We start from the raw sequence: 21,879 nt of genomic DNA on the forward strand, positions 1-21,879 counted from the left end.
CTCAGAAGTACATGGCCGAGAGAAATCTGAAAGAGATGCTGCAGTGGACACAGAGGCCCTGGTCCCCAGACACCCTCTCCCTCCCCAGCTCAGCCCTGCTGACAAGAGTGAATGATCCCTCTCCCAGCAGGACTAGGCTCCAGCCCCTCCACTAGATTCTGGAGGCTCTCTTCTCTGAAGCTGGACCCTGGTTCCTCTGGTGGGCCCACTTTTCCACGCCGCAGCCATGCTCTATTCTTTGTTTCTGGGCCTTTACCTGTGTGGGGCCCCTCCCACTGGCTGGACTGCCCTTTCCCCTGGGGGCCTGTCTGGATCCCACCCTTCCCTGGGAAGATTTCTCTGAATCCCCCAGCCATCATTCCTATAATCTACCCAGAACCATTTCCTGACCTGGGATCACACTGGCAGGGGACAATGAGAGGACCCATGACTAGGGTTAGAGGTGGGCAAGGGGGATCTGAGGAAGCTTGGGAGCTGGTGTCCTAACAAGCTAAGGTGACACTGAGCACACTGTTATGGGTGTCCCAGGGCGAAGTAAGATGATTGGGAGACTGTACACCACAGTGATGACTTGCAAGGCTTTGGAGGGATTGGCTGTCCAGCCACTTCCCTGCTCTTTGCTTCCATTTCCTCATCTGAAAAATGGGGATACTAATACCCAACATTTGGGTCCAAAAGATAAGGCACGTGAGAAGCTTGGTCAGGGCACACTTTTTCTTTATTGTGCTCTGAATGTCGCTTCACCAGAGGCCACTCCTGGGAGACTTGCCCTTTTTTCTTTTTCTCAGCTCTGTTGCATTCCTTCCCAAGGTGGTTGTTGCTTTTTTTTTTTTTTGAAGATTTTATTTTGTAATCTTTACACCCAACATAGGGCTCGAACTCACAACCCTGAGATCCAGAGTCACATGCTCTACTGACTGAGCCAGCGTGCCCCCCTTCCCAAATTTTAATTATTTATTTATTAGAGTGTTTACTTGTTTAATTTGCCATTATTCCATAGCTCAATGAGGACAAAGACCTATTTTTGTTTGCCTGTTTCCTCAACAATTCATGAGGCACCTGGCCCATAAAAGGCACTCAACACACATTAACTAAATGGACAAAGTGATTATTAGCTCTTTGGACAGGTGTCTTATCCTTAAATAATTTTAATTTCCAGAGTAATGCTAATTTTTTCGAACATTTTATTGAAGTGTTTCAGGGAGGTGGTTTCATTCTTTCAGATGGTTTCATCCTTTTCATGGAGACGAGGAATAATTATACCAGCTTGGTTCCCTGGAGGAGCTCACGGAATGGCACAGGGACATAGCAGGCTCTGGCCTTGCCTTTGAACCCTTCACCATGCCTGGGTAAGGATGGGTTTCTGTCATTATCATGGAGAGTTCTGTACTCATAAGGCTGGAGCTCCTTAATACAAAACTGGCCCATCTTTAGGAAATGGCTCCTGGCAGCCACTTCCTGCTCAGACTTTGGGATCCTGAAGCCTTGGCAGGCCGAGACAGAATTCTGCTTCCTGAGGAGATCTCTAATGCGCTCACTGCTAGGGCTCCCCTTCACATAAGGTTTTCAACATCCCTGCTGCTCCCTAGCCTATCCTTTCCCCTGGGGTATCAGATACAAGCTCTATGCTTAACTGTGCAGACATGAGTCCAGAAAACCTCAGGGAGAGATCTCTCCTGGGTAGCATGAGTGATTCATTCAGACCAACCAGTCTCCAGCTGTGTGACCTCCTCACACAAAGCACGTAGCCTCTGTCTTGTCTTTGAATTGGGGATAGTACCAACTCCACTGGGCTGTGGGGAGAATTCGGGGAGCTGACATAGAGTGGGTGCTCAGTAAAGGTTAGTTTCCTTCCCCTCCTTCAGGAAGACAAAGTTACCACAATCACCAATTGCACTAAACCCAAAGACTTCTTCCTACAGCAGGTGGAGCTGGGAGATGGACCCAAGAGAGGTAGGAGAGCCACACTCAGGCTGGAAGCATCCCCCTTCCCTGACCTCTGCCAGCTCCCTTCACCTGGCCTGGTCAGGGCCAGGCAGCTTCCTGGGGTGAAATGAAGACCACGGGGTATGCAGGCCTGGGAGGTGATGTTGGTCAAAACTTTAGAAAGAATCTAATTAATTGCACACGTATTTGAACAATTTACTGTGTGCTAGGCACTTTCTTGGGGTCCCGAGCCAGTGGGTAGAAGGAAAGAGTAAAGGCCGCTGAAATGAGCACACTGACTGCTGTTGTTTTTTGATCTTTTCACTGTATCCTGTGAGAGCCTGGCAGCTTTGAAACCCATTCACATACAACGATGAGGGCTCAGAGAGGGCAACCTCGTGCTCACTCTCACGCAGTTGGTTAGTGCAGAGCTGGGTCTACAAATCCACGTCTTTTGTGTTTTTGTGCTTCTGAAGCCATTTTTTAGTGGTGAAAGTAAGAGTGATGATTTTGGATTGAGCTAAAGGGAGACCTCTCTCTCAACTGAGAAACATCACCCTTTCGACTCTAAGCCAAAAATGCCTTCAGAGATTATAATTCAGACTCCTCTCATTCACTGATGTTGGAAGGCTGGAGCCCAGAGGGGGCCCCAAAGTCCTACAAGCATGCTGGTGACCAAGATAGGACCAGAACAGGCATGAAGACAAGCTCACAGGCATAATATAATTCTTGGGGGGGGGGGGGCGGGCAAAGGCGGAATGGGGGAGCCTGGGTTCCTTCAGGGACCCTCAAAACTACCCTCTTACATCGTCAACAGAACAACTTATTTTCCTGGAACTTGTCCCCCCACTGTAAAGCCCACTCCCAGCCTCTGAGGGGACCATCCTTCCTCACAGTCCCGGGGCCATCAGAAAACAAAAGCAAATGTACTTACTTGGTTTCCTGTCATCAAAGCTTGGGGCAGGGGCTCAGCTTAGATGCATGCTTTGGCTGGAGAGGTTAGGGCTTTGGAAGGCCCTTTGGAACATCTGCCGAAGTCCTTAGTCCTAGGACACCCAGAATCCTCTCAGCCTGGGAGACTCTTCAGGGAGATGTTCTTGGTATCCCTTTGTGTGGCTCTGCATCTGCTGTGGTCAGCAGTTTGTAGACCTGGGATGGGACAGGAGACTGGTGCTTCTTAGGGACCCCCCCACCCTGGACAGCCCTCCCAAGCACAGCCAGGCCAGGGAAGAAGGCCCAGGGCTCTTTGAGCTTTGTCATAGGGTCCTTGGGGCTCCCAGCTCACATCTGCAGGCTCTGTGGTTCTCACAACCACCCATTTCCTCTGACGGCATCACAGACCATCAAGGAGCCACCTTCCCCAAGTTCCTGTTTTAAGCAGCTGCCTTGTCATGATCCCAGAGGGAGAGGTTTTTCTCTGGTTTTGTGCCTTGGTCTTGCCTGAGGAACACAGAACTGAGGTAAATGAGGAGTTTCCCATTCTTACCTGAGCATTATAATCATCTGAAGTTCTTGTCGGTATCAGATTCCTGGGCTCCTCCTCCATCTTCTGAATCCAAGTCACCCGAGGAAAGCCTAGGAATCTGAATTTTATATACTCCAAGAGTTGCCCTCAACTGGCTTTGGGGGAAGCACTGCCTTGGAGGGATGTGTCCTACCCTTTAATGTGGATAGGTATCCCTTGGGGATCTTGTTAAATGGCAGATTCTAGTTCGGTGGGCCTGGGGTGGGACTGAAGACTCTGCATTAACAACTCCCAGGCAATACCCATATTGCTGGTCCATGAACCACACTTTGAGTAACAAGACCTGGATAGTGGTTCTCCAAGTGTGGTCCTAGGACAGCAGCCTCAGCATCATCTGTGAATTTGTTAGACATGCAAATTCTTGAGCCCCATCTCAGAGCTACTAAATCAGAAACTCCATTAGGTGGGGCCAGCAATTGCTTTCCACGAGCCCTCCAGGTGTTCTGATGCACAGCCCAAATCTGAGTGTCACTCAGCTAGGATAAAGAAATTTCTGACAGAATTGCCTTTGATTGGTGTGTTACCTTCAGTCATTATCTAAATAACCACACCTACTGCTGCCTTTCCATTAGGGGCTTAGTATTCCTGGAGACATGATTTTTTTTTCTTAAAGATTTTATTTGAGGGGCGCCTGGGTGGCTGTCAGTTAAATGTCTGCCTTCGGCTCAGGTCATGATCCCAGGGTCCTGGGATCGAGCCCTGCATCAGGCTCCCTGCTCCACGGGAAGCCTGTTCTCCCTCTCCCACTCCCCCTGCTTGTGTTCCCTCTCTCACTGTGTCTCTGTCAAATAAATAAATAAAATCTTAAAAAAAAAAAAGATTTTGAGAGAGTGAATGAGGGAGCGAGCGAGTACAAGCAGGGGAGGGGCAGAGGGAGAGGGAGAAGCAGACTCCCCTGCTGAGCAGGGAGCCTGACTCAGGGCTGATTCCAGGACTGTGGGATCATAACCTGAGCGCAAGGCAGAATCTTAACAGACTGAACCCCCCCACCCCCACCCCCGAGACATGCTTTTTAACACAAAATGGCCCTGAAATAGCTCCTGACTCCAGCTCAGTCTATGAAGCCTTTACTGGGGCCCTGCCAGCTAGGGCACACTCCAGCTCAGGTTCTCCCTTTCTCCCAGGGAAGGCTGGTTTGATACTTAACTCCATGGGTACTTGGTGTGAAGAGCTGAAGAAGCCAGAATGGAGACACATCCTGTCTCCATGATGGCCACTCAAGGATGTGGCCCATGGCAGGGAGGAGAGGGAGCACAGGCCCACCCTCCTGCTCCTGTCTGCATACCATTCTGACGTCTATCTTCTTATCAGACAGGAAAGACTTTCAGACTGGCCTCAAGGTGAGGTCCAAGAAGCCACCTGAGAAACTCCCAGATTTGCCGCTTACTAGTTGTGTAACCATTTGTAGTTACCTCTAGGCCGGTTTCTCATCCATAAAATGGGACTAGCATGTTACCTCACTGGACCATTATTTGGAAACCTATAGGAAGGTGCAAAGGGCCCCAGCCTACAGTAGATGCTCAATAAAGGCTGAATATGAAAATGCATCGATTTTGGAAGAACTGGGAAATTTTTCAGGCTCGGTGACCTTGACCAAAACACTTAACTCTCCTCAGCCGTTTTTTGTCTGTACAACAGACCTGACCAATTTGCAGGGGTGCCATGAGAACTGGGTAAGATGAGTTATATGGAAGAGCTTTACACAATCATCTTGTATAGTCTGCCTGGCCACTTCCTTGACTCTCACAAGGCAGGCACCCGAGTGTTTTTGGACTAAACAGGGAGCAAGGAAATGAAAATGAAGAGAGGAAAAAGTATAGTATGGACCAGTCAAGTGTAGTCAGTTGGGGCCTGACTCCCGGCACAGAGTTAAGGTGGGAAAGCAGGTGACCTGTCAGGTAAATTTATGAAGGCTGGAGTGATGTGGGTTTTAAAAGTAACTGTGACCATCAGACCACCTCCAGCTCAAGAGCCGTTATCCTGTATTGTCAGGAACTCAGCTTGGTGACCTGTATCTGTCCACATGTATTTGCTTCATCTCCTCTCCCAGAATGAGCAGGTTCTATGCCATTTTACAAGTATCTCCCACAGATACAGCAACCTTGATGTTCTATATCGTAGCAGTAGCCCCTGGATCGTTTAAGACTGATCCAAGGTGGTGGCCTCCTGATACCACTGGTGGGTACAAAGAGAGCCATTTCTGGAGAAATACAGCCTGGCCTGTTTGAGGAACCCAGGCAAGTGGTTGCAGATTACTACATTGGGGTGGGACCCAGCAACCCCACATAGATGGCAGGGGTGAAATGCGGAACGCCTTTCTGAGACCTGAGCTCTCCTCCTCCATAAACTGCATGATCACGCTTCTCACAATTTTTGGTTTGACAGGAATAGAGGTGTGTCAGATGGGCTTGGAGTTCAAACCTGGATGGGTTTACTGGTATGACCTTGGGCAAATTATTTATCCAGAGTCTTAATTTCTTCTTGGGTGAAATAATGATCAAGTATGTGAAAATGCCCAGCACAAAGCCCATATATAGTGACTTGGTTCCACCCCGAGCCCCAGTGCGTGGCTTGAAAGAAATAATACCAGGAATCGGGTAACAATGAGACATATACAGCTTTATTTAATAATCTGTAAAAAGTTGTACTCTGGCAGAGTGACGCATTCCCTATCTCGGCAGAAAGTGAACACTATGTCTGAAAAGCCCCTTCCTAAGACTCAGAACTGCGTAACCCTGAGCTTACATCTGATGCCCACAAGAGCGGGGCCCTTGCTGTGTGGCAGCTGGTTTCGTCCTCCTCCCAGCAATACTCTGGCTGGCTGTGGCCCCTCACACAGCAGTGCACTAAGCACAACTGTACCTGCGCACGCTGCCCTTAGAGACTGGCCCCTTCCCTCTCTTCTTTGAGAGTTATCTGTCAAGAATCTTTCTGAGAAATGGGTTCTGTACCAATTTCACTTCGCTTCCACTAAGTCAGCTGAAGTCAAGGCTGCGCCTGTGACGCATGATATTCCGTTGAGGTCTGTGCCTCTTCGTCCAGCTGGTTCCTCACCATCTACACCATTTTCAGGCCATACCTCTCCTTTTTCAGAGCAGTGAGGGGTGGAGAAACACTCTTCATCCCAGACCCAGGAGGCACTTCTTGTGGATATCTGGTAAGTGGTATCAGACACTGCGGAGACAGCAGCTCTGCTCTGGCAGAGCAGAGGCCTGGCATGTTGTTTTCCACCTTCCTGTGCTAAGAGAGTGCAGTCATGATGCCACACTCACTTAGGAAAAACTCCATGTTGCATCAGAACCTCATCATTCATGGGCTTCTAAAAGAATATATCCCTCCCTTTTAGTTACAGAATAACAGTGAATGCATTTGGGCAGAAGGAGGTGGCTGGCCACGCACGCTGTCTGCCTCTCTATGTAACAGGCTCCCTTCTATTGGTCACAGTCAACAGTAAGCACGATCGGTTCCACATTCCTCAGAGCTGCTGAAGTCATTTTGCAAATCGTGTTGACCACTTCGGAACCAAGAGAATGCAGTGGCCTACCCAACCTAGAAACCTGTTCTGTTTATTTCCCTTAAAAACACCATTGAAAATGAAAAAGAAAAAAGGTCCCCTTTGTTTTTTGTGCAGAAGCTCTACAAGAAAGCATATCTAAAATCACAGAACTATGTACACACAAACATAGACACGCGTGCTCACACACATACATCAGGATCAAAGAATCTTGTCAGATACGTAGTTGGGAAAGCACGAGGAAAAGCTGGCAAGAGAAGATATGGAAATGTGATCAGCTAAGGATGCTGGAATGTTACAGTAATGGCAAGGAAGTGATTCTTGGTACATACAAAAAGGAGGGCGGGCAGGCAGAGAGAATGATAAATCCAAGATACCAGAAAGTGTCAGTGGCCATGCAGGAGTTAAAGATAGATGCCAGTTTCCTGGATGAAATGTTATATTATGGAGTGGTTGTTTGAAGGAGGGTGGACTTGCATGGTCCAGGGGAGGAGTATTTGCTTAGCAGGACACCTCCATGGTCTGGTCTCTGTCCACAACATCAGGGGATTCAGAGGATTCTTGAGTTCCATCTGACTGATTGCTGGTGACAGATCGGCTGAAGGCACTTTCTCCAGAGCCGATGCTACTCGAGGTTGAGTGGGTTCGTGATCGGGCGAGCCGGGTCATGCTGGCAGATGGTACTGTAAGAAAGAACCAATGGGACTAGAAGATAGTACCCTGGCTAAGCTTAGCTAATCCAGAAACTTCACCAAAGGCTTTGTTTAGCTTTCCCAACCCATTTAAGGTGAGACCCAGGACAAGACATAGCCATCTCCATTTTGCATTATTTGCTTAGGTGAATGGCTATATGCAAGGCTGCTTTAATCCTTTGGATCTGGTTGGAATCTCGGCTGATTCTAGTCCACTGAAGAACATGGGGAAACCTAAGTCCAGAGTAGAGCCTCTTAGCTATGCCCACGCCATTCATACAGTGATTAGGAAAGAGGCTTTGGGAACCCAAATAGGTAACCAAACCCTGCAGTGCATGCAAGACTAAACCAAAAGAAAGACAAACCACACCAAGTATGAAGGTGTTTCACAAACACAGTGCAAGCCCGATACAACAAGACTACCATCCGTGTCCACAGGCTACCCTTGCTACCTGGGGAGGAGACATGTACGAAGGTGTGGGTGTAGGAGAGGGCAGGTGGGCCTGGCACTGACCTCTATGCAGGCTGCAAGGTAAAGGATGCCTGCGAGGGAAGGGCTCTAGGAGTGAGTGCTTCACTGACAACTGTTCTACAGCTGCTTTGATCCTAAGGTCCTTCCAGCTCGGCCGGGACACGGCCTTACCAGGCATAACCTCCCTGCCTATCTTCCTGAGGCACCGACCACTCCCCCAACTGTCAGTTCAATGCTGGGGTCAAAAGATGCCATCACCTGCTGTAGTTTTCCAGACACAGGATCTGGCACTCCTATTTAGAATCAAAGCTGCCCTTCAATTCCTGTGTCTGGGGTTCATGCAAAGATGAGTAGGTGGTGGTGGAAGAGGGGTCGTGCCTACAGTTTCAGCTACTGCTGTGACCCTGGGTTTGGGTAAGAGGAAGCCTGATTATTATAACCCGCTCCTTTCTTCTGGGGAACCAGGGCTGGACCTGCAGGCTAACCCTCTTAGGGCACAATGAGCCCCGTTCTATCGGGCTCTCACTGCACAGGAAAACCACGGACATGCTGCAGGCAGCCAATGCAGCCAGGAGAGCGTGGCTGGGAGGCAGGGGCGGGGCCAGCACGGAGGAAGGTACCTGACTCGGTGCTCAGGTGACTGAGCTGCACATACGGGACTGGAAGCAGGATGGACACAGGAAAAGGCAGGTTAGTGACCCAAGAGTGCCAAGTGGCAACCTTGGCTGCCTAGTAACACTGACAGAATACTCTAAGCTGGGGATGAGTTTTATTTTAAGGTCTCAGAGAAGAGTTGAGGCTGACTGATGTTTTATAAGCATCTCAGATGTTACTTCTCTCAACTAGTCGAGGGCAATTGTTTTCCCCTCCACTATAAACAGCCATCTGTTTTGGATCAGAAATGTGCTGGAAGATCAGCTATTTCCTAGGAAAGGGATGAGAACTGGCTAGGAGAGGGACTTCTCCTCCCAGTGAGCCAGAGAGATGTGGGTGTGGGCTCGGTTGGTAGTGGCTCACAGACGGGGATGACACAGCCACTCTAGACGAAACATACACAGTCTGCCTGCCAGGCACAGGGCTATACCCAGGGGTCAGCTGCTGCCCAGGCAGCTGTTCAACGGCCATTTTCCACACTTAAACCAAAGACAGGAAAAAAAATCATTGTCCTGGGTAAACAGCTCTGTACCTGGGTTGAAGAGTTTTTCTCCTTAAAAATTCCAAGAAAGGAGCAAGTGTGGATAGTCTGTGACAAATGAGAAAGCTCAGGGGTCTCACAATACAAGAGACCAGGACAGTGGCACACGATATGGACACATCCTTGGACTCGCTCTAAACTACTGTGCAAGTTCATTTCCTGTGGTGGGGCAGATGTAACTGAGGACACTACCCTTTTCTTCTGAAGTCTCCATTTTGTTTCTCTAGGGCATGAGTCATTACCAGCTGAGTTCAAATGCAAATCATAATTTCAGATTCACAAGCTTAGGAAAGCCTAAGCCTCAGTGGTTGAAAACATGGGCTCTGGAGTCAGACTGCTAGGGTTCTGCAGGTGAACTGTTACCCTGGGAAATGTGCTTAGCCTCTTTGAACCTGTTTCTTCTTCTATAAAATAGGACTAAAACAGAACTTATCTCTTAAGGTTATAAACACTGAATGCCCAGCACAAGGTAAGTGCTTAATAAGTGTCAGCTAACCTTATGTATATGCAGAGATGAATGCTCCATAAACATTTTGGTTTCTACTTGACTTCAGGCTGGCTAGCACAGAGGTTATGCCCTGAGAAATGTGTGCTCCTCAGATGTCAAAATGACCCCACTATCATTAAATTTTTGCTAGAAAGAAGTTTCATACTACTCACTGTAGCCCATTCCCTGCAAAAAGTACTTGAAGGCCTCGGTGAGCTTTCCAGGCTGGGAGACAAAATAAGAAGGTATTAATCTTTGCACACACAGGCAGAATCAAATGAGTGCTTTAAAAAAAGACAAGAACAACAACAACAGCAACAACAACAACAACAACAACAAAGCCCCTCCTTACCTGCACTACTTGGGGCAGTCCACCACAGTCTGCCATCTAAAAGAGGAAAAATACGTAAGTCAGCTGGTACTTATCCTTAGGGGACATGCTCTGAAAATCCCTGAGCCCTTTCAAACAGGACAGGATTGAATTTTAGGTTCCTTAACTTAATGTTTAACTGCAACCAAGTGTAGGTTTCCTCAATGCACTCTTTTTTTTTTTTAACATTTTAGTTTGGGTTTTTGGTTGTTTTTTTTTTTTTTTAAGATTATTTATTTATTTATTTGAGAAAGAGAGCGAGAGAGAGCACGAGCACTGGGGAGGGGTCAGAGAGAGAGAAGCAGACTCCCTGCTGAGCAGGGAGCCCGATGCGGGGACTCAATCCCAGGATCCTGAGATCATGACCCAAGCAGAAGGCAGATGCTCAACGAACTGAGCCACCCACGCAGGTGCCCCTCCTCAATGCACTCTTATACGAAGACTTACATCCTAGAAATAACCTTGGATATAAATCTGAAAAGATTTATTTATTTAATACTTACTCATCAGTAAGATGTGGAGCCTGGCCTTTAGGTTGAGAATTCAGGCCCAGGTTGAGAATTTCCCTTTAGGGGTGACAGTGAAATTAACCACTGTTTTCAACTATGGTTCTGCCTCCACCTGAAGAATGTTACTTTCAGAGTCCTCAAACAGCATGAACCTAACTTCTCAGGGTACCATGCTTCCTAAGTTCCCTCTCAGTCCAATATTATCTTCATTCTACAACTAAGGGGATTTCTCCAATGAGATGGTTATGTTGAATTTGGCCAACTCACTTTGTCAGCCACTTTCCTCTCAAAGATGGACTTGGTGAGGCTGTCTCTCACTTCATAAATATTTACAGCTGGTTATTCTCACTTTTTTTTTTAAGATTTTATTTATTTACTTGATAGAGAGCGAGAGCGAGAGAGGGAACACAAGCAGGGAGAGTGGGAGAGGGAGAAGCAGGCTTCCTGCCAAGCAGTGAGTCCAATGCGGGGCTTGATCCCAGGACCCTGGGATCATGACCTGAGCCGAAGGCAGACGCTTAACGACTGAGCCACCCAGGCACCCCTGGTTATTCTCACTTGTGCAAGGATTTCTAGAGTAGGGTTTTGTTAGCACACATTGGAATTACCCAGAAGACTCATTAAAACTCAGATTCTTGGGTTTCTGCTCTAGAGATGCTGATTTAATAGGCCTGGGGTGGGGCTCGAAAACTTGAATTTCTTTCCTTTTTTTTTTAAGAGACAGCATGTGTGTGGGGCGGCGGGCGGTAGGGGCAGAGGGAGAGAGAGAATCTTAAGCAGACGCTACACCTAGGGCAGGGCTCCATATCTCATGACCCTGAGATCATGACCTGAGCCGAAATCAAGAGTTGGATGCTTAACTGATTGAGCCACCCAAGTACCCCAAGAACTTGCTTTTTTTAAAAGATTTATTTTATTATTTATTTATTTTTTAAAGATTCCACTTATTTGACAGAGAGAGAGAGAAAGACAGCACAAGCAGGGGGAGCGGCAGGCAGAGGGAGAGAGAGAAGCAGGCTCCTCACCGCAGAGCAGGGAGCCTGATGCAGGGCTCGATTGCACGACCCAAGCCAAAGGCAGACACCCAACCAACTGAGCCACCCAGACACCCTAAAGCTTTATTTATTTTAGAAAGGGAGAGGCAGAGAGAGTCCCAAGCAGACTCCGTGCTGAGTTCAGAGCCCGATGAAGGGGTTAGATCCCATGACCCCAAGATCATGATCTGAGCCAAAGAGTCGGACGCTTAACTGACTGTGCCACCCAGGTGCCCCAAGCACTTGCATTTCTAACAAGCTCCCAGGTGAAGCAGATTCTGCCAATCTGCAGAAAACATTGTTTCTAAGGCATGGCCAACCACGGGCCCACCCTCTTCCTTCCAGCTATTACTTATTCTGTACACAGTATCCTATTCAGGCTGACTGGAACTTAAAAAAAAAAAAAAAAGAAGAGAGTGATGGGGCACCTGGTGGCTCAGTCAGTTGAACATCCAATTTTTGGTTTCAGCTCAAGTTATAATCTCAGGGTTGTGAGATTGAGCCCTGCCCAGAGTGTGGAGTCTGCTTAAGATTCTCCCTCTCCCTTGCCTTCTGCCCCTCCCCTGCTTACACTCTCTCTCTCAAAAAAAATAAACCATCATTTCTATTCACTAGCATGAACACTTTCTTTGAGGGGGGGACTGTTATTTAGCAGATGGGAATGCCACAGAAGGCACAGGAATTTGAGGTTAATGGGACAATCCCTTAAAATTCTACAAATAATATCAGGGACAAACATTTACCCTGATTAAATATACACCTAACTGGCAGAGGCTGTATTTTCATGAAGTTTAGGAGTCAAAATCTGACATAAAACAACACATGCAGAGAGAGAATATTAGGAGAGACTATTTCCAAGCTTGATGCCTATCAGGTAGTTGGAGAGTCAGTTCAATTATGCTGTTGCAGTGGGCATTTTGCCCAGAAAAAACTACATCTACAGCTACTACAGAGTTCAGTTTTGTGCTTTCAAAATACTGATTCAAACCTGTACTGAAAAACTATTTGAAACCATATACTTCTAAAATAACATCCCTATTTTGGACCAGTTCATCAACTACCTAGACCTCAGCACATTCTACGCTCTGTCACCTCAGAGCATTAACCTCAGGTTCTATTTCCGGGAACGATGGCCTGCTTCTGGTGACAGCACTTCCCTTTCAAGCCACTTCAAAGAGAAAGGGAAGAAAGCAGAGGTCTTTCAGGCTGAGAAAGTAGCAGTAAGCAACATAAGATCAGCACTTAAATACAGTAATCCATATTCAAATCAAGGTGTCAGGCCCCTGAACATTTTACTACAGGCTGTAGAAAAAAACAAGGTTGACACTCTTGCCTGGGGTACAATGAAAAGGGAGAGAAACCTGACACTAACTAGAAATTCAGTAAAAGAGTTGCTCTCTATTTGCCCTAAGAGAAAGAAAATGCACCCACCCTCATATTAGAATGTTATCGGAAGCTTCCTAAACAATACAATGGGACATAGCATGTAAATAATTTCCATTCATCCTAATTCTCACAAAATTAAATAATGCTTATGAAGTTTTTAATGACATGCTTAGATACTGATGTCAAAAAGTTGAGGGACACCTGGGTGGCTCAGTCAGTTAAACGTCTGCCTTTGGCTCAGGTCATGATCCCAGAGTCCTGGGATCGAGTCCCGCATGGGGTCCCTGCTCAGAGGGCAGCCTGCTTCTCCCTCTGCCTGCCACTTGCCCTGCTTGTTCTCTCTCTCTGACAAATAAATAATTAAGTCTTAAAAAAAATAAAAAACAAAACCCAGACACAGGGCTGTAAATATCCTGACCTTAATGATATAAAAAGTGTACAGGAGGAGAGCCTGGGTGGCTCAGTCATTGAGCATCTGCCTTCGGCTCAGGTCATGATCCCAGGGTCCTAGGATCAAGCCCCACATCGGGCTCCCTGCTCGGCGGGGAGTCTGTTTCTCCCTCCCCCACTCCCCCTGCTTGTGTTCCCTCTCTCGCTGTGTCTCTGTCAAATAAATAAATAAAATCTTAAAAAAAAAAAAAAAAGTGTACAGGAAAAAGACCCCAATTTTTTTTTCTTTTGGAGATGAGCACAGGAGTTGGGCGGGGAGAGGGGCAGAGGGATAGAGAGAATCTTAAGCAGGCTCCAAACCCAGCACAGACCCCAAGGTGGGGCTTGATCTCATGACCCTGAGATGGTGACCTGAGCCAAAATCAAGAGTTGGATGCTTAACTGACTGAGCCACCTACGCGCCCCAAGACATCAATATTTTTACCAGAGGGGAACTTTGGATGTTAGGATTATGGGTAATTTCTATTGATTTCTATCCTTTACTTTTCTCTATTTCCCAATATTCTACATTGAGAATATATTCAGGAAAAAGAAATTAAAAAAAAATAATCTGAGAGAGAGAGAGAAGCTTTCCTTCTTTTTGGGCAACTATTCCAGAAATATTTTAAGCCATGTATAATTTACTCATAAATCTACTGGCAATGAGGAAAGAAAGCACCTTACCTTTAGCAAAGTTGTATTTACAGGGTTCAGGCGAGAGTTGCATTCAACCTTAAAAAAAGTAAAAAAGATAAAACAATTTTATGAACCGCTAGAAAAATAAGAAATAGCTTGGCATGAGAATGATCTTCCAAGATCAACAGCTCGGTGTGGAGATGGCTGAATCAGTCAAAGAAATTACCAAAATACAAAGTAAGAGATATATGATGTACTTGGTATCTGATTATTTCTGAGTAAATCTAAAGTCTGGCTAATACCATTTTCTGAATCTGTTGCAAGTATTTAAAGAACTGTATGTTGAGTCTAATTTCTCCTACTGGCTAGGAAAACTTGGGGGCTAATTACCTATTTTAAAATGTGAACTGGACCACAGCCCTCACCTGCTGGGGTTCTGATGGCTTTCCGGCACAAATGGCCCTGACCAAGCCCAATCCCCACTCCCCTTATACCTTCCCTATACCCTGGGTTTGCCATTCTGCACACCCGCTTTTCTGACTCAAGGTCTTTCACTATTCCACCTGAATACTGACTACTCTACGTTTTTTTTCTTTCACAGCAGTTATCATAATTAAGAATTACAACCTTTGTGTTTACGTGTTTGGTATCCTATACTCTCATACCCATGAAGGCAGAGACCTCAAAGAAAAGCTTTAACCTCTAGGTTCAGCAATGTTTTACGGCTAATTTAATCAACAAAATCTCTCCTTTTACACATGCTTGCCAAGCATATACACACAAAACACTGCTAAGAGTCTGGAATCCACTAGGGTGAAAACATACAGTACAAGGCTGAATGACATCACTTCAAAATTTCACAACTGAGCTGAGTATAGAAGGATGAGTAGGATTTCAAGAGACACAGTAAAAAGAAGGGGTGGGTGTTTGAAGTTTTCCAGAGTCAGGGGGAAAGCATAAGCAAAGAACCAGGAGATGTGAAGTGGATGTACAGGGCACGTGTGGGGTTACAGAGGTGTGGTGTGAAGATGCACTGCAAGGCAAGTCTGGGAGGCAGACTGGAGTTGACCATGGAAGGCAAGGAGCCATGGAAGGTTTCTGAGGTAAAAGGATTTGTTTTAGTAAAGTAACCAGCAGTGGCCTGTATGACAGACTACAGAGGCAATGAGCCAGTTAGGGAGTTTTTAAAATTACCTAGGCAAGAACCAGTAATCCAGCTGAAATCTGGGGATTGCTGATGGGCAGGTATACAAAACTCTTCTATAACCAGGGGATGATCTAAAAACCAGGATCACCAAACCAGTTTTTGCTCTACACAAAGGACAATGCAGGCAGTGATCAGCAAATATACCAGTGTACTACAGAATAGCATTAACTCGAAACTGTAGAATTTAAAAACTGGATCCCTAATTGCCAAGCACAGTGCTTAGAACATAGTAGATATGCAATAAATATTTTCAGGAAGAATGAACTCCCCACATCTGGATTTAATTTAATAAATCATGCTTTCCTTGGTTTACCACTGTGTAACTTCTATAACTCTGTAAGAAGTCTCCATATCTGGTAAGCCAAATGCAATGGTTGTTTTTTTGACATGTCTACTCTCTCCCTAGCTCACCAAATGCAGACTCCATCTTATTCATTTTTGTATTCCCCATAGCATCAAGCAAGTAGGGAAAAGCTCAAAAAATGAGGCTGAGTAAGTGAGCAAGAATAGCAAAAACGACCAAAACTTAAGGAGCTCCTTCCTGCTCTTCCATGCATGGATAGTCCTCTAATCCCTACCAATTTGTGGAATAAAATGCTAGTTCTCACAAGCTAGAATCTGTCTGGAAGAGCATCTCCTTTGTGATACAGACAGGGCTCCTAAGGTTCTTACCTATAAATGCTGAAGATGAGGAAATCAGAAAACAAGACCTTGGCCAATCTATCTAGTCATGAAAAATAATTGGAAATGTTGCTTTAAGTCCATGCAAGTTTAAAAAAATAACTCAGCTTATCAGAAAATTCTGATGAAAGGTATTTTCTTTTTTTTTTTTTTTTTAAAGATTTTATTTATTTGACAGAGCACAAGCAGAGGGAGAGAGAGGGAGAAGCAGGTTCCCTACTGAGCAAGGAGCCCGATATGGGACTCAATCCCAGGACCCTGGGATCATGACCTGGGCCAAAGGCAGCCGCTTAACCGACTGAGCCACCCAGGCGTCCCAAGGGTATTTTCTAAAAACAACACCGTTTTCTTATTTTAGGTCACATGTTTATGGAGAAAAAAAAATTTTTTAAATAATATCTACACCCAATGTGGGGCTCAAACTCATGACCCCAAGATGAAAGGTCACATGTTCCACCAACTGAGCCAGTCAGGCACCCCTGAAGAAATGTTTTTGATAAATATTTTTGTAGCATGTATCTCCACCTTTTTAGCCAGAAAAGACTGACCTTTATAAATCTCCTTCATGATGAATTGGGATCATCACTATAACTTTATCACCTTTGGAGAATTTTTTTTTTTTTTGTAGTCAAGGGTCATTTACTTCTGTGCTAAAGCCATGCCATGTATTTTATAACAGACACAGAATGTCTTACAGGATGATTCAGGGAGGTATGAATATATCATTACATCGACCTCACCTTATACTTACCCTGCCCCATTAACTTTCTCACCTATGTCTACACCCCTGATTAACTACTAGAATCCCTTTCCCAAAAAAGCCTTACTCCCTAATGTTTTTCTCTAAACAGAGCAGAAGTGAAGGCTGCCAAAGAAAACCAGGTAATCTCACACAGATACCTCTTATATTACATATACTGTGGGAAAGACAAGTAAACACTAACAGATACATGAAAAACTGTCAACTTCATTTGTAATAAAAAAAAATGCCCATTAAAACAGTGGGACACCATTTTTAACCTATTAAATTATTAACAAAATTTAAAAATCCAACGCTGGACAAGTTGCTGTGAAACAGGCACTCTCATACACTGCTGGTGCCAACACACTACTATGTCCTTTCTGGAAAGGAATTCGGCAAATGTCATAAAAAATTTTGCAAAGGTTTATGATTTTTGACACATTAATTCCACTTCTAGAAATCTATCCCAGGGAAATGATAAAAAATTCGATACAGATGTTCAATAGCTACATTATCAATGGTGCAGAATCTGGTATCATCAACTGGAGAATGAGGTTAAACAAAGGTACATTTACAAGACTAAATATTATACAGATGTACTGACTTCATAATATGGAAAAAGGCTATCAAAAATGCTATCAGTCAGGGCGCCTGGGTGGCTCAGTCGTTAGGCCTCTGCCTTCGGCTCAGGTCATGATCCCAGAGTCCTGGGATAGAGCCCCGCATCGGGCTCCCTGCTCCACGGGAAGCCTGCTGCTCCCTCTCCCACTCCCCCTGCTTGTGTTCCCTCTCTCGCTGTGTGTCTCTCTCTGTCAAATAAATAAATAAAATCTTAAAAAAAAAAAAATGCTATCAGTAATCAGGTCTCCAAATCTTTTATGTTTAGTATCACCCGGGGTATGTTAGAGGAAAAGATAATAGTTTATTTACCTTCGGGTAATGGGATTGTAATGTTTCCTTGTCGTTCTATTTTTTAATTTTTTCATATTTTCTACAATGAGCATGAATTATTTTTACCAGTGTATTATATACTTGAGGAAGGGCAGAGAAAAGCATATAGGCTCTCAGCAGCCTTCCAGCCTGATACAGTTCCAGATATATGGTGGCTGCAGAAGGCTGAAGAGCTGTCAGAAATCTGACAATAAGCAAATGGTGTTTAGTTATACTACTTGCCACAAAGTGAACTGCACCACATAAAGCAATCAAAGATAATACTGACCCCTTCTGATAAAATCTAGTGGTTGATGAGGAATTCATTTTCCAAACTGGGTAATAAGGAGCAAACCCTGATAGGTGTAATCAGAAATAACAAAGACGACTATTTACCAACTGTTTCTAGTGTGCCAGCAGGGTGCTGTATACATTTTTCTTTTTTTTTGGAAGATTTTATTTATTTGACAGAGAGACACAGCGAAAGAGGGAACACAAGCAGGGGGAGTGGGAGAGGAAGCAGCAGGCTTCCCGCGGAGCAGGGATCCCGATGCGGGGCTCAATCCCAGGACCCTGGGATCATGACCTGAGCCGAAGGCAGACGCTCAACGACTGAGCCACCCAGGCGCCCCATGCTGTATATATTTTATTGCATTTAATCTCATTTATCTTCACAACATCAGGACATACTTACCACAGCCTCAACTGCAGGTGAACTGTCCCCTACCACCAATAGAGTAGAACACCTGGGGAAAGGCAAAATGAAGAGGTGACATTCTGCAAACAGCACCTATATTCCCCTGAATACTGCATTAGTTTATGAAAGGCAAAGATATTTAGTAACTTACTAAGGAAACTGAGGGACTTACTTTAATGTCTTCGATTTGTTATCATTTTGGCCCAGCAAGGGTCTTTCAATATCTAGGTCTCTCCGTCTAGAAAAAAAAGGAAACAATCAATACCCCTTTCAGGTAAAATCATGGCAACTCAGATGATTTCCTGGTTATGAAGACCAAAATGTATCAAGGAATTTGAAACTATCTTTCCTTCACACCTGATGAGGGAAGGGGCCCTTGTGCACTTCGTTCATGAGTAGCCATTTTAGTAGCATCCTGAGTGGTACAGAGCAGGAACAAGGTTTCTGGCTCAACCCTGAGGGGTACAATGGGATGCAGAAGTTTAGAAGCAACTTCAAAACTCAACAGCAATGCTACTGAAATGCTCAAGTTGTAGTGTTTAATTTTCCAACTAGTTTATGGGAATAAATTCCTTAAGAGAAGGGGAACTTTTTGGGGGGAAAACTTGTAATTAACATAGTTTAGTGCAGTACTTAATAAACCTTTCTGATTTCAACTGAAAATAAGCAGGCTCTGTTATACAGAGAAAGGAGTTGGAGAGACCAGGTTCAAAATCTCTGGATAAGTTACAGCTGACCCATTTTCTCAATCTTTTCCCATGTACTCAGAAAGCTAGGAGGAGTGAATATGTTTAACCTTGGAAAAACTGGTCCCAAGATAAGAATCCAACTCTCTCAGTGACTGAGGGAGACATGACAGTAGGTTTTGGAATGTACACAAACAAAAGAGAATTTACTAGTGTCCATGTGTTACTTCTGCCTGATGACAAGACGTCAGCGAAGAGAACCTGAATCGAGGCCTAAGACTTCTATTCTTTGCCTCTTCTCCATGTATTTTTCTGTCCTGACTCACATTACGTGGATGTTTTTGTGTGTGTCTACGTAACTTAGGTACTTTTTTAATCTCAAAACATCTTAAAACTACAAATGGTATTTGAATGTGCCCCAAACAGCGTTCATTTTTCTTTTTCCTCTTTTTTTTTTAAAGTAATCTCTACACCCAACATGGAACTTGAATTCATGACCCCAAAATCAAGTTGCACCCTCTACCAATTGAGCCAGCCAGGTGCCCCCATTCATTTTCCTTGAAACCTGTCTTCCTATCTGTCTGACAGCCCTTCCTCCTTTACTGTGGTGGAACAGCATGAAAGCAATCTCATGACACAGCACTGAAAGAAGTAGTTTATTTCCCCTGTCCCTCTTCCCTCAAATGTCCGTTATCTTTTTGGACCTAGTTTACATTTAGGTGGAGGAATAGGAAACGACTGTACCCGTTATAAGAACCCAGGAAGAGCTGCAGGTTTTCTTGGTTGATATCCTGGGCAATATGCAGCCTGTAGGTTTGAATCAGGTCCAAGTTGGCCTGCAACTCTTCCTAGAACAATTGAAAAGAGACACAAGGTAAACATGTGAGCTACAGTACAAGTCTATGTTGTTTGGTTTGCACTCTCAATGCCCAAAGCTAAATCTCTCTGCTCAAGATGGGAAATGAGGCGGAGCCCAGGGCCTACCCTGGTACTGGTAGGCTGAATGGCTGAAGTCTTTATCTGCAGTAGACGGGTTCAGTGCCATATTCTGTGTCGGATGAGGGTGCAAAGAATCTATTATGGCAAAGGCTGGTCACCAACTCCAGGCCAAATGTAAAAACTTGGAGATTTCTCTGAATTTCCTTCTTACCTGGTAGCACCCAGAAACTGCACTGGACTTGGATTCAAGCACTAGCGGTAGAACTCAGGTCACCTAACTATTCAGAACCCTAGTTTGTGTTTCTTGCATGTTCTGCCATTCCTCATAAAACATGAAGATAATAACCAGATACCTGACAAGGCTGTTTTCTTTATTTATTTTTAAAGTAGGCTCTACACCGAATGTAGAGCTTGAACTCACAAGCCTGAGATCAAGAGTCGCATGCTCTACAGACTGAACCAGCCAAGCGCCCCTGACAAGGCTGTCTTAAAGATTAGATAAGAAAAGTTATATGAACTGTTAAGTGTAAAATAAATGGAAGGCGGGGCACCAGGCTGGCTCAGTGGGTACAGCAAACAACTCTTGATCTCAGGGTTGTGAGTTCAATCCCCACGCTGGGTGTAGAGACTACTTTAAAAATTCTAAAATTTAGAAAAAAGGCAAGGTAACATTCTTCTTAATAGCCATAAATCTATATAACTTATCTGTACTGATATAATCAGTATATCTCTTATTTATATATTATCAGTAATAGCTATAAATTATAGATTACATTCCATTTATATTTTATTAAGTCAATTTATCATTTATTTAATCTTGCTATTACTATTAAAGGTATAAAATATGAGAGAAACCAACGGTTTATACAGTGAAGTGAGTCTTCCTCCCCCACCACCCACTGTCCAATGGTCCCTCTCTTGCTGGCCTTCTCAGGTCATCAGAACAGTTACCAGGTTCTTGTGTACATAAACATATATGTACATACATGTACACAGTACACAAGCGCACACACACCCAAAAAGCAGTTTCAAGCAGAAGGGAAAATGCTTGCTTTGGAGGAAAGAAATGGATCAGGGATAGGCAGAGAGCCAGTTAATCCAAGGCAGTGTGTAAAGGTTACCATCAAACCTCATAGAGAAATATAGATAAGGAGAATATCTGTTTGCATTCTTACTACCATATAAGTAAAGTGAGCCAAGAATACAGTTGGAAACTGACCAAATGGATCACAGTCTACCTGAAACTAAAGAGCACTACAATCACTCTGAGGAAATATGGTAAATGGGAAAGAAATTATAATAAGAAAAGTAAACAAGAGGGGCGCCTGGGTGTCTCAGTCGTTAAGCATCTGCCTTCGGCTCAGGTCATGATCCCGGGGTCCTGGGATCGAGCCCCACGTCGGGCTCCCTGCTCAGCGGGAAGCCTGCTTCTCCTTCTCCCACTCCCCCTGCTTGTGTTCTTTCTCTAGCTGTGTCTCTCTCTGTCAAATAAATAAATAAAACCTTTACTAAAAAAAAAAAGTAAACAACAAATGAAGCACACAGTAATCAGAGATGAAATATGTAGCCAGCTCTCCCTTCAAGGTCTGGAGAGGAACCTGAGCAGCAAAGTCTGAGATAAAAGAGGAAAGAAATGATAATGGTACAAAAGGGGTAAAACTGGCTTAAGTGCTAATGGAACTTCTTAGGTAAAGCTGTTATGTATAAATTGCCTTCCCACTCCCCACTTTTTTTTTTTAAAACACAAATTGGGGCGCCTGGGTGGTTCAGCCGGTTAAGCGTCTGCCTTTCAGCTCAGGTCATGATCCCGGGGTCCTGGAAT

At 44.8% G+C, this 21,879-nt stretch overlaps 1 protein-coding gene and 1 long non-coding RNA gene across 5 annotated transcripts in view; one reads left to right on the plus strand and one right to left on the minus strand.

Moving 5' to 3' along the window:
* Positions 1–4: 4 nt before the first annotated feature.
* LOC135361807 (uncharacterized) overlaps positions 5–21,879 on the plus strand; it is a 76,387-nt gene continuing 54,512 nt past the window's right edge. The window contains exon 1 of the long non-coding RNA XR_010405832.1: positions 5–1,349. This is a non-coding gene — a long non-coding RNA (uncharacterized LOC135361807). The remainder of the gene's footprint in view (positions 1,350–21,879) is intronic.
* The window catches only part of NDRG3 (NDRG family member 3), a 75,334-nt gene continuing 59,504 nt past the window's right edge, over positions 6,050–21,879 (minus strand). For all 4 annotated transcript variants that reach the window (XM_064573131.1, XM_045885726.3, XM_045885725.3 and 1 more), the window contains 7 exons: positions 19,863–19,966; positions 18,605–18,670; positions 18,430–18,481; positions 14,224–14,271; positions 10,164–10,199; positions 9,985–10,036; positions 6,050–7,648 (listed from right to left, as the gene is read on the minus strand). In XM_064573131.1, the coding sequence (XP_064429201.1) occupies positions 7,467–7,648; positions 9,985–10,036; positions 10,164–10,199; positions 14,224–14,271; positions 18,430–18,481; positions 18,605–18,670; positions 19,863–19,966 (540 nt within the window). In that variant the 3' untranslated portion in view covers positions 6,050–7,466. The remainder of the gene's footprint in view (positions 7,649–9,984; positions 10,037–10,163; positions 10,200–14,223; positions 14,272–18,429; positions 18,482–18,604; positions 18,671–19,862; positions 19,967–21,879) is intronic.

Source organism: Mirounga angustirostris, unplaced genomic scaffold (assembly GCF_029215605.1).
Source record: "Mirounga angustirostris isolate CCGP_5_RB_7025 unplaced genomic scaffold, mMirAng1.0.hap1 SCAF_10, whole genome shotgun sequence".
In the NCBI taxonomy this organism is placed as follows: Eukaryota; Metazoa; Chordata; class Mammalia; order Carnivora; family Phocidae; genus Mirounga; species Mirounga angustirostris.